Here is a 16,495-nt window from a genome sequence, read left to right as displayed (position 1 = left end):
GTTCTGAGGTCTTCAGAGGCTCTTTTTTTAGTTGCTCTTTCCTCGTGTAGTCTGCCTCGCATGCATAGCACTTGGCAGTGGCAATTAACTGTAACGTATGCCTGAAAGGACTATCTTAACTCTGCACACGGTGTCCAAAAATAGGGCATGATTGCTTTGCAACTGAAGAGGAAGGTTTCAGAGAAGAAACCTTTCCGGAACGGTGGGATTAAATGGATGGCATAGAACTCTTTAAAAAATATATATATTTCTGTTTGATTGAATGATGTCTTTTCCAACACTGAAGTAGCATGGAGCAATATCTTTGGCAATTCTCTAGCTTCATATCTTTAGAGTAATGGGTTAATGGTTATGGAAGCTATTGCTATCTCTTACAGTAGGAAACTGATCTCCCTTCAAGAATAGTATCTACACTCTGAGTGTTAGTGCCATCCCAAGGCTCTAGGAGAAATTATTTCAAATAACCAAACAGTGGAAACCATAGATATTTTAATCTTTTATGTGCATTAGGAAATTCCAGGAGCTGAATTCAACTTGTTGCAAGTATGCATTAAAAATAATTATGCCTTAGCATTAATGCAGTTCTCAAAGCCAGTCCTAATGTTTTGGAACAAAAGTCTACTGTCCAATACTGAGCATTTAACAACAACCACACTGCAGATTTGGGGAGTTTGGCATTCATCTCCTATTTCAGATGACAACCATCTTAGCATCTTTCTGAAAGCTAACTTTCCCACAACTTAAGCCGGGTTGTACCAGCATGTTTTTGGCAAAGGGTCCTTGATGGTGGATAGAAGTGACGGTAGTAGATGACCACTTACTTGTTACTCTAGGACATAAAAGAGTACCTAAAACAGGGGTGGCCAACCTGCAGCTCCAGAGCCACATGTGGCTCTTAATATGCATCTCCTTGAATGTTTGCACAGGCACATGGTGCAAATGGAAGCTGGTCACCGTATGCTGGTGCAAAGATTCAAGGAGACGCCACATTAACTTCTGAGGAGCTACATGTGGCTCCGGAGCCACAGGTTGGCCACCCGTGACCTAGGTGGTGTCATAATATGCCCATAGCACACCTCAGCAGCATTTGTGTGGCCATTGTGAAATGGCTTGTGTATATATGCATCTGGATACATTGAACAACTCTTAGGAATAGTAGGACGTCAGAAACGGCTGGTCCAAAAGCATCACTTATCCCGGCTCTAAAGCCCGTGTTGATAAGATGCCATGACTGCTCTCTTTCCCAACTTGTTTGTTACAGGAGCGAGACTGGGAGAGTGAAAGCGAGATGGAAGGTGAGGCCTGGTATCTGACTAACATGGAAGAACTAGTAACAGTGGATGAAGTGGGAGAAGATGATCTTATTATGGAGCCTGATATAACGGAACTTGAAGAAATCGTTCCGGTTGATAAAGATAAAACAAATTCAGAAATGTGTCCCTATGTGTCTGCCATTTTAGAACTGAAAAATGACTGTAGCCAATTAAATAGGAGCGATGGCGCATTTGCCCATGAAACTATAGACCCAAATTTTGTGTCAGCAAAGGAAAGCATAGCAGCTTCCAGTGGCTGTCAAGAAAATGATGATGCAGTTACTAAAGCATCAAGCCTAAATCTGGACACTGAACAGAAGCCAGATACATTGCAAGCAGACAAAGTTCATAGGGATTCTAATTACCATGATAAGGAGAGGAAAATGGAAGAAAGCTGTGACTTAAAACCAGAAGATCCCCATAAACCATCTGATCATCTGAAAGAAGAGACCCTCCAGCTCCCTGACCAGTTTACGGATGATTACAAGGAGATGGGATCACAAGAAACGGAGAGCAGAGAAGTCATGGAAATGCTTGTGAAAAGCACCATTGAAGCAGCAAGCCAAGGAAGCCAGGAGTGTCAAGAGACCAAGGGTAACTGCTGCTGCTATGTTTGATTTTCTTTCAGTCGAGAATTCTTGTGAGTTCTCTCTCTCGGTGCAGCGTTCAAGAGTTTAATCTCTTGCTAACAAGAATTCACGCTGCTGATGGTATGGCTCGCCCTTGGGCTGGCTCAGTTAAAGAACCACACTTCTATACGCCAAGTTAAACCATTAGAGGCTTTTAGTCAAATGGTGTCAAAGAAATAAAAGCCACATTTAAGCTTTCTGCAAAGCATTATCAGCCATAGCTGTCACACCTGGGTTCATGTAAGTTGAGCTGAACTCTTGGAGCCTTCTGCTGAAAACACGTTGAATTGTCAATGAAAAGTGACAGTTCTTGCAGATCAAAAAGTATTAGAAGTATCTCTCAAGCCTGCCTGACTCCTACCCACATAACAACTTCAGGGTCTGTACTTCTTACCTGACATGTAAATATGGCATGAAAGTATTTTGTGGATGAATATTTTTCATGCAAGTGGCATCACTTGTTGTAGAGACCTGAATTACCATGTACAATTATTTCTTGTTTGTTTCTTCTACTATAACATGATAATTCAGTGCCAGAACACAGATATACTAACAGAATAAGCTTAATTATACCTGCCTACTAACAATAGCTATTAGGAAAAAACAGCTTCAGTAGTCTGACATTTCCCAGTCATGTTCCTATTCCCACATAGCATCAAATCTAGATCAAGTGATGGTCAAACCTGGAGTCTTACAGCACATAGAAGGGTATGTGCTGCAAGACACAGTTCAGTTCAGCTCCATGGCTGCTACTCTAGCCTGAATGATGGAGGTTGGGAAGAGTAACTGGTTGGAGATGTTCTGATTAGAAATGCCGTCAGCTCATCTGTTTGGCTACAAGGCAGTCTGCCAATGCCCATGTGCTTGGGGGCAGTACTGCCTGGTGAACTACCTGGGGATCAAAGGCACTAATGCTTCAAAAGTCTTGGGCCAGCTGTTTCCCTAGGCTTTCCCATTCCCTGTGCAACCTGCTGGGTTGCAGCTCACAGCCTGAAAATCCTTGGGGCTCTCGCCCTTTCCACAAAGCCTAGCATGTTGGCTTCTTTCTCTGAGCTGGGAGCATGGAAAGCCTCTGGGTAAAATCGGCCCTCTCAGGCTAGGCTGTAGTCTGCATAGCAGCAACTTGGAGATCCTGAGTGCTCCAGTTCAAGGTGGGGCTTGCAGGACTTCACAGCTTCCTGCTGCTGACCTGGGGCCTGGAAATCCTGGGAAGAGCTTGATGGTCACGCAATAGCTGACCTGCCAGAAGTCAGCAACTTGTGTCTGGAGAAAGCAAATAATACAAATTCTCAAAACATTGCAGAGAGGTTTGTTCTGAACTAGGGGTGGGCAAAATGCGGCCTGGCAGGCCATTCTATCTGGCCCGCAGGGCCCCTAAAAAATTTAAAACATTAATATTTATCTGCCCCTGGCTGCCTGGCATGCAGTCCTCGATGTTTGCCAAAACTCAGCAAGCGGCCCTCTGCCCGAAATAATTGCCCGCCCCTGTTCTAAGCCAGAAATGCAGAACTCTGAACGCCAGCCCTGGGAAGGTAAAGGGGGCTGGTTCAGACCCAATATGTTTCTTTTGTGAGAGAGTGCAGTCCTCACTCAGGTAAAATTCCCAGTGTGGTAGGAATTTTGCTAGACTAAAGACAGCCAAGGCTAAAACCGCAGCCTGAGAATCAGGATGGCTTATTCTTAATTTTGTATCTCAATAACAAGGCCAGGGATCCTGAATGCTACTGGTGAACAAATTAAGAGTACTGGTGAACAAATTAAGACTACTGGTGAACAAATTAAGAGGCTGTGATGTGGATGACTGCACAGTCCGGTGGGTGGCGAATTGGCTAGAGGGTCACGCCCAAAGAGTCGTGGTAGATGGGTTGGTCTCGACCTGGAAGGGTGTGGGCAGTGGGGTCCCGCAGGGTTCGGTCCTTGGACCGATACTCTTTAATGTCTTCATCAGCGACTTGGACGTGGGAGTGAAATGTACTCTGTCCAAGTTTGCAGATGACACAAAGCTATGGGGAGAAGTGGACACGCCGGAGGGCAGGGAACAGCTGCAGGCAGACCTGGATAGGCTGGACAAGTGGGCAGAAAACAACAGGATGCAGTTCAACAAGGAGAAATGCAAAGTGCTGCACCTAGGGAGGAAAAATGTCCAGCACACCTACAGCCTGGGGAATGACCTGCTGGGTGGCACGGAGGTGGAAAGGGATCTTGGAGTCCTAGTGGACTCCAAGTTGAACATGAGCCGGCAGTGTGACGAAGCCATCGGAAAAGCCAATGGCACTTTATCATGCATCAGCAGATGCATGACAAATAGGTCCAGGGAGGTGATACTTCCCCTCTATAGGGCGTTGGTCAGACCGCAGTTGGAGTACTGCGTGCAATTCTGGGCGCCACACTTCAAGAAGGATGCGGATAACCTGGAGAGGGTCCAGAGAAGGGCAACTCGTATAGTCAAGGGCCTGCAGACCAAGCCCTACGAGGAGAGACTAGAGAAACTGGACCTTTTCAGCCTCCGCAAGAGAAGGTTGAGAGGCGACCTTGTGGCTGCCTATAAGTTCATCACGGGGGCACAGAAGGGAATTGGTGAGGATTTATTCACCAAGGCGCCCCCGGGGGTTACAAGAAACAATGGCCACAAGCTGGCAGAGAGCAGATTTAGACTGGACATTAGGAAGAACTTCTTCACAGTTCGAGTGGCCAAGGTCTGGAACGGGCTCCCAAGGGAGGTGGTGCTCTCCCCTACCCTGGGGGTCTTCAAGAGGAGGTTAGACGAGTATCTAGCTGGGGTCATTTAGACCCAGCACTCTTTCCTGCTTATGCAGGGGGTCGGACTTGATGATCTATTGAGGTCCCTTCCGACCCTAACATCTATGAATCTATGAATCTATGTTTAGAGAAGAAAAGAAAATTTTCAGGCTTGGAAAGGAGGGAAAGACCATTTGTTCTAAGCAGGCTTAATCCTTCATGGCAAACGAACATGCTATTTTTCTGAATGTTAAGTCTGCTGCCTGCATGTATTTAACATGAATAGGGACCTACCAGCGGTTTTACAGATTTTGCAGAAACCATGAAAAACGGTAGGAAATCTGGCAGTGGCTTCAATTTCCTGCTAAATCAACCAAAACAAGTGGTAGTGATGTAGACTGAGTAAAGGCACCTTCTGCCAGTCAGTGGCAAGAGGCAGGGCCACCATGAAATGCCCGTGAAATTGGCTCTGCACGCTGCGAGCAGGATGAAAAACCCATTTTCTCACCGTGTCTTAGGTAGGTCCCTAAACATGAATACAAAATAATGGTATTTGTCAGCAGCCCTTTTATATAAAATGCCACAAGTACCAGTAAGAGCATTCTCTCTCTCTCTCTCTCTCTCTCTCTCTCTCTCTCACGACACTAGGCAATTAGATGGAAAAGTTCAAAAGCAGCAAAAACAAGAAACTGTTTACAGAAAACTTTATAATTAGGATGGGAGTTTCTTTTTGGCTAGCTATTGTCAGCCGCATGGTATTAAACTGAATGGGCATCATCTCTAGGTCATGTTTAGCATCTGGCTTCATCCAAAAAGTGGTTTAGATGGAATTGTAAAAGCTACTGTTTTCATTCAGTGCATTTGTTTGTCTGTTAAGCGAATTCTAGATACACGGAAATGAAATCTCCCGAATACTCAGAGGTGGAATCTAAACAAATGCATCCTTCACCGGCCTGGGAACAAGAGGACGTGTTCACAGAACTCAGCATTCCTCTAGGTAGGTTTAAACATACAGACCTTGGGAGCAGCATTCCTTCGAAGCTGCGTGGCATGCATGGCTGTGCAGGCACACTTATGTCACGCTGCCGGGTGTACCTGCACGGCCACGCACACCACACAGCTTAGAGGGAATGCTGGTCATGAGTCTGAGACTTTACCTATTACAATACCTTGAACTTGCAACAAGATGTCACTTGAAGGCTGCTAACTGCATTTATTTGTCAAAACAAATTACAGGAGAGTCGGAAGAGGTATAGGTAAGAGGGGCTTAAACAATGAAAGAACTGGGATTTTTATTCCAGATGATAATTATAATTGTTTAGGACAATAGGGATATCTGTTAATGGCACTGATGAACTGAAGTGAGCATCTTTGGTGTCTAAAGCATAGAAATGACACGGGATATGTCTATACTCCCCAAAAAGCAAAGCAAATTAGCCAGCACTGAGCTCTGTGCTGCTGTGGCTAGGCCGCTAACAGTAGCCCAACTAAATAGTTTAAAGCTAGCTCAGGTATCTCTGCACTACACTGCACTTCCTTTTGGGACTGTAGTGAACACATATTCACGTTCCTAAGGAAATTGGTTGGCTTTTGATAGGAGCATTGGTCAGTGATAAGGAAACCTTAAGAGTGGAGTGATCTTCTCATTTTCTTTGTAAAAGAAGGAGCTTTACATACAATTCAAAATCTTGTGACATAACAGTACTTTGTGATTTAGCTCCTAAAATCACTGATTATATTACACAAGCAAAGATCAGCAGCAATACACACGGTGTGATCTGCACTAATATTGGCATTCTTGTGGATGGTTTGCATAACTTGCACATAAATTTGCCAAAAGTAAGTATTGTAGCAACAAGATCATCCCGTTAGGCAACAAGACTATTTATGTCCAAAAACTCAACTCCGTGTATTATCTGAAAAATGTTTAAATGGAAATACATATAATTTATAAAAGAAAAAGTATACAATGCATATTTGAAGTTTGCAGGTTTAAAGTTGTAATTTTTAACCGTTGTTGATGGATATTCCAGCATTTGAAGTTCCTTTAAGTGAAATGGAAAATATTACATGTGGGAATTAGCCGTCTTTACCCCTTACTTAAATCATGGGTTTTTTCCTCTTGAAAAGCAAACCCTAAAAGTACACCTGCCATTTTAATGTGATTCAAAATCCTTCAACAGGTATGGAATTTGTGGTGCCCAGAACCGGGTTTTATTGCAAACTCTGCGGACTCTTCTACACAAATGAAGAGACGGCCAAAACAAGTCACTGCAGAAGTACTGTTCACTACAAAAATCTTCAGGTAAAACCAACTCATCATTAGCTTCATATAAGTAATGGTTTGGATGGTGTAAAAATGTCAGGGCGCTATAAAACAGCTTCTTCATGATTCACACACAACTCAGCAGCATGGGCAGAGTTTGTATGGTGCCAGGGACTAGCACTGTAGCCTGTAACCTCCAGAGTCCTGAGATTCCCTCGGGCAAATCCAATTCCTGTGTTCTCAGTCAAGGCTGAAAATTAGTACAGCAAAATCAACTTGAATGCCAGTTTTAAAAAGAAGAGTTTCAAATACTGCCTTAGCTGCTGCTTGCTCAGCTAAGACTAGTCTGTTACTATCCTGACCCTACACAAAAATTTGAAAACAGAGCCAAGGACAACAGTGTAGTAGGGCACATGGCCTTTTGCGTGCACATGCCTCAGCATACCGGGCTTCACCGAAGATGCCTGCTGGTCTGGCTCACATCATTCCCATGAGTGCCAGCTTCCCTGACTGGTGGATGGACTCACACAGCATCTGTAAAGGGATCTTTTTTTGTCTTCCTGCACCATCTACGTCCTGGTCACAGGTAACTCAACTGTATTCATCTGAGAAGTCTGTAGTTTTGGACTCTCCAATCAACTCCAGAGCCTCCTTGCACATAAGTCTAGGGAACTAAGAGGGATATATTGAACATGTGAGTCATTTCTTCCTGCTACAAAGGGCTGCATAATGCAAGTACTGATGGACAGCACAGCTGCTATGGTTTGCTTGAACAGGGAGGGTGAACTGAGGTCAATTCTGCTGTCAATTCCAGTGGTAGAATTTCTGTATCCATAATGGCATCGTACGAAGAGCAATTTCTCAGCCTGGGGTGAGGAAACCCCCAGCTGTTACCTGCAGCAGAAATTTCTCTTTCTAATTAACGGTCTCTGAATGATGAAATAGTGGCCAATATATTTTGCAAATAGGATTCACTCACAGTCCAGCTTATGACCACCTATCTGAGAAACAGATGCCAAGGATACCGCACCAGGGCAGGTCAAAGTTTAGACTGCTTTATGGATGCATGTATACTTGCTTAGTTAGGAGAATTTCTATATGCACTCCCAATATTGCTATTCTAATGGACTCTGAAGTCTGTACTGTGACAACTGTTTGGGAACTATCTATAATGGAATTACACATGCACAATCATCCCAAGGAGAAGACACGATGACTTACGGCCTTTGTCCCTATTCTTTTGGATGTATTTTGTTCGTGTATGTACCGAAGACTTCCTCCATCCTGCCTCTTGGACGGTCGGCACCAGCATGCCACTTTGAAAGAACTGAAAAGTAATTACGGCAGCCAGGACCTTTTTAGCTCCTGGACAGAGAGTGTATGGTCAAATATGTCAGCATTCTGCCCCAACAATGCCACTAGCAGTATTTGCCTCTATCTGCTTTTGCACAGGATGTCTAGTACAGGATATATAGTAAATCATAACAGCGAGTGATTACACTGAACCACTTACAATTTTTATAAAAAGCATTAGCAAAATTTCCTATATTATCCACACCTGTTACACAATTTAAGAACTACTCCAATATAAATACAATCTGGGCAAAGTTTGATTTAGAAATGGACCAGCTTATTCCTACTGTCACTCCAAAACAATAGACTTGTCTTTGGAAGCTGAAGAATAGTCTTGCTCCACCTCCCATTTAAGCTGCACGTATGAAACATGAAGAAGTGAACCAGTCTGAACTTCCCTCTCAAAGATGAAGGTCATGAAGTTATGAGTCTGTGCCATATATATTAGTCTCACACACAGACACCACTGAAATAAGAGACATGTGGCAGGTGAAAGACTGATCATGTGCATGTAGCAGTATTGCCACAGGAATCCTTTTTCTCTCACTGAGGCTGCATTTTTGGGTAACTGATCCAACACCATGGCAGTTGCACATACCTGGAGAAATATGTGGCCTCATGATGACTGGTGGCATTAACAAACCGAAACAGATGAATCTGTTTAAGGCTTTGAAGGAACTGGCATTTACTTGGCTGAGATCCACAGGGAGGAGCATTTTACCAGTTGTTGGGTTTGTGTTCCCTAATGACACTCCAGTGATTCTTGTATACAGTGCATGCCATGTAATGGTGTATACAAGCCTTTAATCAGACAGGGTCTCAGGGGTTGTCTTAGGGATTTGGCCCATGAAGCCATTGGATTTGGCCCACAGTTGCTGGGGAGCTTGGCTACAGCCAGGCCATGGGGAAAAGTGGTGGTAAGAAGAAGTGGTGCTGGTGGCAGCAGCAGCAACCAGGTCCTTACACCAGCTTACCTCCAACCTGAGCCAAGTCATTCCATCTACTGCTAGGAAATGTTGCTGGCCACTGGTCTAGATTACTATATAGATGCCTTCCATGATCCTCACTGGACACTGCTGCATCACTTCACCTACAATTTTGAGTGCCATTTTCTCAGCCCAGGGCATTCCCAAAAAGTCAGAAGCTTCACCAACTGCATATGTATTTTATGATCAAATTTACACCTGCACTGTTGGCATTAGATTCCATCATTTAAAAGCAACTCAAGACAGGCAATGTGGGAGCCAGGCTGTTCGATCTTACCAGTGGTTTATTGTTGCCTTAACTTCTCCTTCCCTTAAAATGAATAGACTTGCATGCACAACTATTTAACTTATACATATTAAATCAGGAGCTGCATTTGTTCTCAGCATTATTTTATTCTGTATTCTAGCTCCTTGGTGGAGCTACTCCTACTTTACTCCATTGCAAGCACAATTGATCTGCACAGTCTGATTGTAGCAGGGAGCTTGGTACTCCTGCTACTCTAAAGGAAGGCAGGCTGCAGAAAAAGCAGGTTACAGGTGAGGCAGAGGGCAATCAGGGGAACTACATGACCCAAAAAGGGGCTGGGTTGAAGGATATAAACTCAGGGCTTAAGTTGGACAGGCAGTCTAGCCCTGAGAGTCATGGAGGGAAGAGCTCCTGAGGCTGCAAGGGGAGCCTCTGATAAAGCATCTAAACTGCGTGGAAGCACCAGTGGTTTAGGGATTGAGACTGTAGGGGCGGTGCAGGTCCCAACCGGCCCAGGAGCACGGCCAAGACCCGAGGGATAGGGGCCAAGGCTGAGAAGCAGGGCCACAGCCAAAGAGGGGTGAGAGCAGGCAAGGTCAGGGACCTGCAGCTCAGGAGGGGCGAGAATCAGGATCAGGGACCCATAGCCTGCGAGGGGCAAGAGCTAGGTCAGGGACCTGTAGCCAAGGTGGGGTGAGAACAGGCAGGACCAGGAGGCCCATAGCTCAGGAGAGGCAGTGTCTGTTGGAGCTAATGAGGCTTAAGCCCAGGAGGGGCAGAGAAAGTAGCCCCACGTCCCAGAGGGTTGAGATGGGTCGAGGTACAAAGGCCCAAGCCCAGGAGGGGCTGGGATGGTTAAAGGCACAAGGGCCAGAGATCTCAACAGTGGTAGACTATTCCAGGTTTAGAGGCCTGCATTGACAGGAGTTAACCCTGGGGCTGAAGGCCCACGGATGAGAGAGTGACTGGATTGGAAAATGGGGCTTAACGCCCAACGATTGGTAACATCCACAAGGCTTTGGGCATGGCCATAAGGAGAGATGAGGTAGTCACATAAGTAGCCCTTAAGCCCATGAGCAGTGATAGCTTTATTCATGAGTACAAGACCTCGTTCGGGGAGCCCTGCGGCAGCCTCCCTTTTTTTCTTAAAAGCATGGTTCTATCAAAAGTGTGGCAGGCGAGCTGAAGGGGAGATGGCCTAAAGAAAGTGGAGGTGACAGGGTGTAGGCATTGCTCCATGGGCGACTGAGCGTGGAACAAGAAGTGAGTTCTCCCGAACTGTAGTCCTCTCCTGGCTCTGCCATTGATTCCCTAGGTGGCACCCAGCAAGTCACTCCATTTCTCTGTCTTGTCAGCATTAAGGAAGTTTACTGTGAGATAGCTATATTTGATGCAGATGTAGGGATAAATTCCCTTAATGTAGACAGGGCTTATGTGTGTTTTCTACCTCCTGGGAGCATTACAGGAGTTAGCAAGAGTATGCTAAAGCTGTAAATAGCTGTGCGCCAAGTATCATCAGTCTCCATAATGACACCCTGTTTTGATTTGATGACAGAAGTATCTCTCGCAACTTGCAGAAGAGAGTCTGAAAATGAACGAACAAGACAGCAGTCTGCCACAGGACGACACTGGAATTGTTCCTCGCTTTGAGAAGAAAAAGTTGTGATGCCAACGAAGAGTTGGAAATGGGTGAATGCCAATATTTCCTTGTTGATCTCTGACGTGACCGTCGATTTGCACTGTACAGGGGAATGGAAAGCACAATAAAGAGCATGTTCCATGCATTTATGCCCAGAGTGCCCTTAAAAAAACAAAATGCCTGAAATAGTTTCCCACGGTGAAGCAGTGCTGGCATATCTCTAACAAGCGGAGCTATTCTTTCTCACACTCTGCACGTTGGGAGCAGCTTCCTGCATTAAATTGGATTCTCAGGGATTCTCAGCGTTTTCATTTGGGTGTTGGAGCGTGTTGGGTCAGGCTGAGTATTTAGAAGTGTCTAGCGTCCTCCAGTGGAAATAATCAGAAAGGAAATGTCCGGAGTGAAATGAGCTTTAATGTTGTTGAAACAGTATCCTTCGCTTCACTCGTTGCCGTAATGAATAATAAGTTATGTATGCGAGTCCTAAATGAATGATAAACATTAGATGGCCCAATGTAAACTCCAGCTGCATCTGTGCCTTAGAGAAGTATTTTATGTCTGTAATGTTAGGACATTAAGTCAGTGTCATATAGAGGAAGGTGCAATTTCTGTCCCAGACATTTTGCAATCTAAATCCAGTGCAGTTAAATTGTATAAACTGAAAATTAATCTCCTTCATGTTCCTTCACATCCTTTATTTTCCATTCTCCTTCCTATCTGGTGGCCAGGCCACTCTTTGGCCATTTCTGATTTTGAAAACTTTCCTTCAGAAAATTCTAAAAAGCGTGCTTTCTCCATCTTGGATTAAGCTCCCACAAAACACTTTATAAATGCCACATACTCGGATCACGGTGCCTGTTGAACTACAAGTCTATCCTTGGTGTGTTTTATTTTAAACATGTTTTTCTAATCTCGGCAACCTTGTATTTCCTGCTCTTTATGGAATTTGGCCAATGCTGTATTGACATTTTCTGTATTTTATTCTCCTGCTCTTTTTTATGGCAAATATAACAACTCACAGTTCACAGAATGCTGCAGTGAGAACACAGGATGCACCAGCAGCTCTGATGTTATTATGTGCCATTGTTTCTGCACAGTGTTGTGCTTAGTATTATGCACAGCCCCATTGAAATGCAGTTTGCAAATTTCAGATTAATTTCAATGGGGCTTTGTGTAGCAAAGTGAATGTCTGACAACCGCTGCCAAAAACTGATCCTGGAATTCACCTTCACAAAATGCACCCGAGAATCCAGACAGATGGGCACTCTGTGTTACTATAGAGGGTTGGAAAGTTTTTGAAATTTCAGTGAAAAACGGGGTGGGAGATTTACAAATTCCCCCCTTCCCATTTTTTGCCCATTTCTGCAGTCAATTCCATTGAAATTTCTGGGATTGGATGCTTAGCTTCTAGCAGTAGGTGGTGGATGTGGGAAATCTTTTTTTCCAGAAAGGCTCCATCCTTGAGAGCAACATTAATACTACAAAACAATGCAAAATATCCAGCTCCTGAAACTGCTCCCACCAAAATGCTTGTTTCATATAACCAGTACCATCAGCCATATCCTTCTGCCCCTGGAATAGCTTTCGTCACAGCGCTGTCTCCCACAGCTCCATTTTGTTGTTCGCTGAGGTCCCATTTGCCTGGTGCGCATGTGCCTTCATTTCAGCAAGATAGTGCAAATGGCAGATTTTGTATCCACACTTCTCCAGAGGTCAGGGATTCTTTGGAAATCAGATTTGGAGCTGGCTTATTGGGAAGAGATACAGTAATGAGGTGCAGAGATGAGCTTACCTGGCTTCTGGATATGTTTGGATTTGGGCTCATTTTTCACCTAACACAGGATTTTTATTCTTAAAAATCATGAAAAACAAAAGTATTTTGCTACACACATTCTTATTATATTATAATAATATTTGAATTCAGTGATATAGGTGCAAGTGTGTATTGGAAGGTATAAAAATTATGGAAATGGAAGCAACTTCCCTGCCTTCCCTGTCCAAAGCGGCTAAGGTACTTTGCACAGACGGAGTGAACAGAATTACCCACATGACCTTGCAGCACAGTAGGTCCAGGGGAAAATTGCCCAAGTGTAAGCACCTGATTTTTATATAGAAAATGATTACCCCACTGGGGCCAAGATTACTGGCAGATAGTTGCACCATCTGGTTGGACTTGATGCGAATGGGAAGAAGAGCTCATGATGCTCCAAAGCCACCTGCTTCTAGCAATGTATCCTCAGCCCAACAGAAGTAAGAAAAGAAATGCTTTCATTATTGTTATTAAGATTATTTATTTATATTGCAGTCGTACCTGCAGATCCAGCCCCTTAGCTCTTGGCACTGTGCAATCACAAGTGTTCCTAGGCCCAAAAGACAGCTATTACTTTGAGAATTTTACTTTCCTTTATTTCCAAAATCTGCACATTTTAAAAGCAGGAGAAAACCAACCCCAAGTCTTAGACTAAATACTAACAATCTGTGCAATCAGTTTTCAGCCCAGTGCAATTTGAGATGAAGTCCTTCTCACCAAAGAGGCTTTCATGACAATGCTGACAGGTGCATCACTCCGAGACAGCTCTCTCACCTGTCCTGCTGAGAGTCAGCACATCTGGAAAGGTAGCTTACTTGCCTCTCTCAGCTACTGTAAAATATGTTGTTTCTTTTTTTTTGGCTTGCTATATTTAAAATCTGAAATTGAATCTAAGATGTATTATTTTTTTAGTTGGTATAGATCTTCACAAATATCATTTTCACTACTTATATTAATATATGTATAGCAGCAAGCAGTTTCAAGTCTAGCCAAAAGTTATTTATTATTATTTAAAGAAGAGCTTCCTCCATATTTATGAATAATCTCAACATGTCTCAACCAAAGATTTCACTTTTTAAACAAGGAGTGTGTTTTAGTCTGTGCAAAACCTTGATGGATTTCAAACAGTCTTTCATGTCAAATGCAACTTGCTTTTTCTGAGGTAAAAATAAAATAAAATAATTGAAACATTGCCCCATAAGACTTGACAAATTGTAATACTGGCTTGAGCACTAAATTAGTGTCAGGCTGGTTATATTCAGGGTTTTTCTATTTTCTAACTATTAAGGCTGTGATTTGTTGAATTATACTTGAACTGGACCAGACGTACTATTTATTGAGCTTATACAATCTTGTTAATTTAAGTTTTGGCTTGTAAAACATTGGAAAGTGTTAGTTCTTGTTGAATTATGTAGGAATTGTCACCAGCAGTAACTGATCTGTGTAACTGATTGCAAAGCATTTCAATTTGTGTTTCTTAAAAAGAATGATTTTAATAAAGAGACTTTTAAAGCATGCTCTGCGGGTGGTAATTGCCACAATGGTAAATTGCACTTGTTTTTGCCAGAGAAAAATCCATTAGAAACCTACATACATTAAGCAGAGAATTGGCGTGTGCTAGGAACAGAGGGCAAGAATACCTGCTTGCAGATATACTTTTCAAAAAATGATCATCCTTAGAGGTGCCATGCCCCCAATACCCGTATTTTAATGAATACCTCTCAGAATGTGGCTCTCTAATGACTAAAGCTGTTCCTTATCTCTGCCTTATCACCCTTCAAACTCATTAGGGGAGCTTAATCTCCAGCTGCTTACAGCTGTTGGCACTCCTCCCTCTACCTAGATTTCCTCCCATTCTTCTATCTTTTTCAAAACATTGTCACCAAAGGCCCCTTTCTGGCCGACTCTCACGTGTCTACTCTACCCACATCCTGCCTGTCCTCCCTGTCACCTTGATGATGAAGTGAGCTTCAGCACACAAAAGTTTGTGCTCCATATATGTATCTTATTTAGTTAATCTGCATATATACCCTGCTGTCTGACTCCCCTGCTTGACATCTCCTCTGGCTTTCACTGCACTGGTCTCCTCTCAGCCCGCCTGTGTCTCTGGCTGTTCCTTCTTGTTGATGGGTCATCTTCTGTGCTCCCAATTTCCCAACTGGGTCTGCAAGGTGCACTGCTAAGACCGATCCTTTTCTCCTTTTACATCTTTTGTTTGGGTAACATCACCCACCAGGAATCTACGGGAACAAACACCCAAAGAAGAATCAGTCGGTTAAAGGGTAAGTAACTGTTCATTTTCTGTTATCTCAACTAAAAAATTATAGAAAGTTGTAAGAACAAAAGCAGTGGGAGAAGCCTAGCATACTGAATCTGTTGAGATTTTACTGGGGGGGGAAACGAGACAAAAGGGGCTATCAAGGGAGGAGGCGGAAAGAACCAGTGAAACCAATCTGTCACCTTTTGGATAGCAGGTTGTGTTTGCTGATTTTTGTATAAATGGGGACTGTGGCAATGGCAACAGTCGGTGAGGTACAAATAAAGACTGCTTGCTTGTGAGGCCCAGGTTATGCTTAACTAACACAGCTAGATGAGTGAACCCTGCATGTAGATGCAGTGCCCGTCAGCAACAGCTCGCACAAAATCTCTCTTCTGTCTTGGGCTTTATATGTACTTGAAGGGGTTTGCCAGAGCTGCTTGGCTAGTATAGTTATACTAGAAAAACTTGTAAGGTGGAGACTTAACTTCTGCTGGCAAAAAGAGTCCTTAGGCAGTTATAGCTTGCTTTGATATTAGGAACTGGTATTAGCTACACTAGATCTTAGAGCGGGTTTATGTACTGGCTAGTTTTCTTATGGCCAACATATGTGTAATACCTAGGAGTCCTGCTCACAAACTCTGGAACAGTATCATGACATCACAAATGCGATATTACTGATAAGAAATGCAGAAATCTAGAACTTTTGGTTCAGAAATGATACCTTTTATTAGACCACCTAGGAAATTGCAAAAAACCCACAAAAACTCCTTTTCTGCAAGCTTTCAAGCTCAAATGCCCTTTGTCAGGCTCTGGGAAAATCAAAGATGGTGAGAAGTCCCCATAGTTAGGAAATAAACTTCATTTTTGTGCAGAGGGAGCTGGAGATGGAAAATCTGTCCCTCTGGGTCCATGAGAGGTGCCTCTGTGAGTTATTCTGATATTATTATATTACTGATTATTATATTATGAGTTGTTCTGATATTATTATATTACCGATAAGGCACAGTGCCTCCTGGAAGCTCTTCTTTGTCATTCAGGAGCATAGGGGGAAGGTTAAGTAGCCACTTTACTTACGTTTTAGGATTCTCCACACAAAACTCTATTAAATATAATGTAAAGCTATCTGATGGTTCAGTGGCAGCAGCATCTTTGCCACATGAGAGCTCTGGAGCGGGACCTTCAGAACCCGAACTCAGCCACCAGGAATGAGAAAGCAGTCTGTCATCAGTCCTCCTCCCCCAGATGTGAATGTT

At 43.5% G+C, this 16,495-nt stretch overlaps 2 protein-coding genes across 5 annotated transcripts in view; both read left to right on the top strand.

Moving 5' to 3' along the window:
• The window catches only part of RBM20 (RNA binding motif protein 20), a 149,436-nt gene extending 134,939 nt beyond the window's left edge, over positions 1–14,497 (top strand). For all 4 annotated transcript variants that reach the window (XM_059730180.1, XM_059730179.1, XM_019485976.2 and 1 more), the window contains 4 exons: positions 1,262–1,907; positions 5,559–5,678; positions 6,865–6,986; positions 11,089–14,497. In XM_059730180.1, coding sequence (XP_059586163.1) covers positions 1,262–1,907; positions 5,559–5,678; positions 6,865–6,986; positions 11,089–11,199 — 999 coding nt within the window. In that variant the 3' untranslated portion in view covers positions 11,200–14,497. The remainder of the gene's footprint in view (positions 1–1,261; positions 1,908–5,558; positions 5,679–6,864; positions 6,987–11,088) is intronic.
• Positions 14,498–15,105: 608 nt separating this feature from the next.
• Positions 15,106–16,495, top strand: part of PDCD4 (programmed cell death 4) — a 37,238-nt gene continuing 35,848 nt past the window's right edge. The window contains exon 1 of the mRNA XM_059730183.1: positions 15,106–15,264. The gene's annotated coding sequence lies outside the window, so the exon portion shown is untranslated. The remainder of the gene's footprint in view (positions 15,265–16,495) is intronic.

Source organism: Alligator mississippiensis, chromosome 6 (genome assembly GCF_030867095.1).
Source record: "Alligator mississippiensis isolate rAllMis1 chromosome 6, rAllMis1, whole genome shotgun sequence".
In the NCBI taxonomy this organism is placed as follows: domain Eukaryota; kingdom Metazoa; phylum Chordata; order Crocodylia; family Alligatoridae; genus Alligator; species Alligator mississippiensis.
The sequence above is the reverse complement of the archived record's forward strand: the minus strand, read 5'-3'. Positions and strand labels throughout refer to the sequence as shown.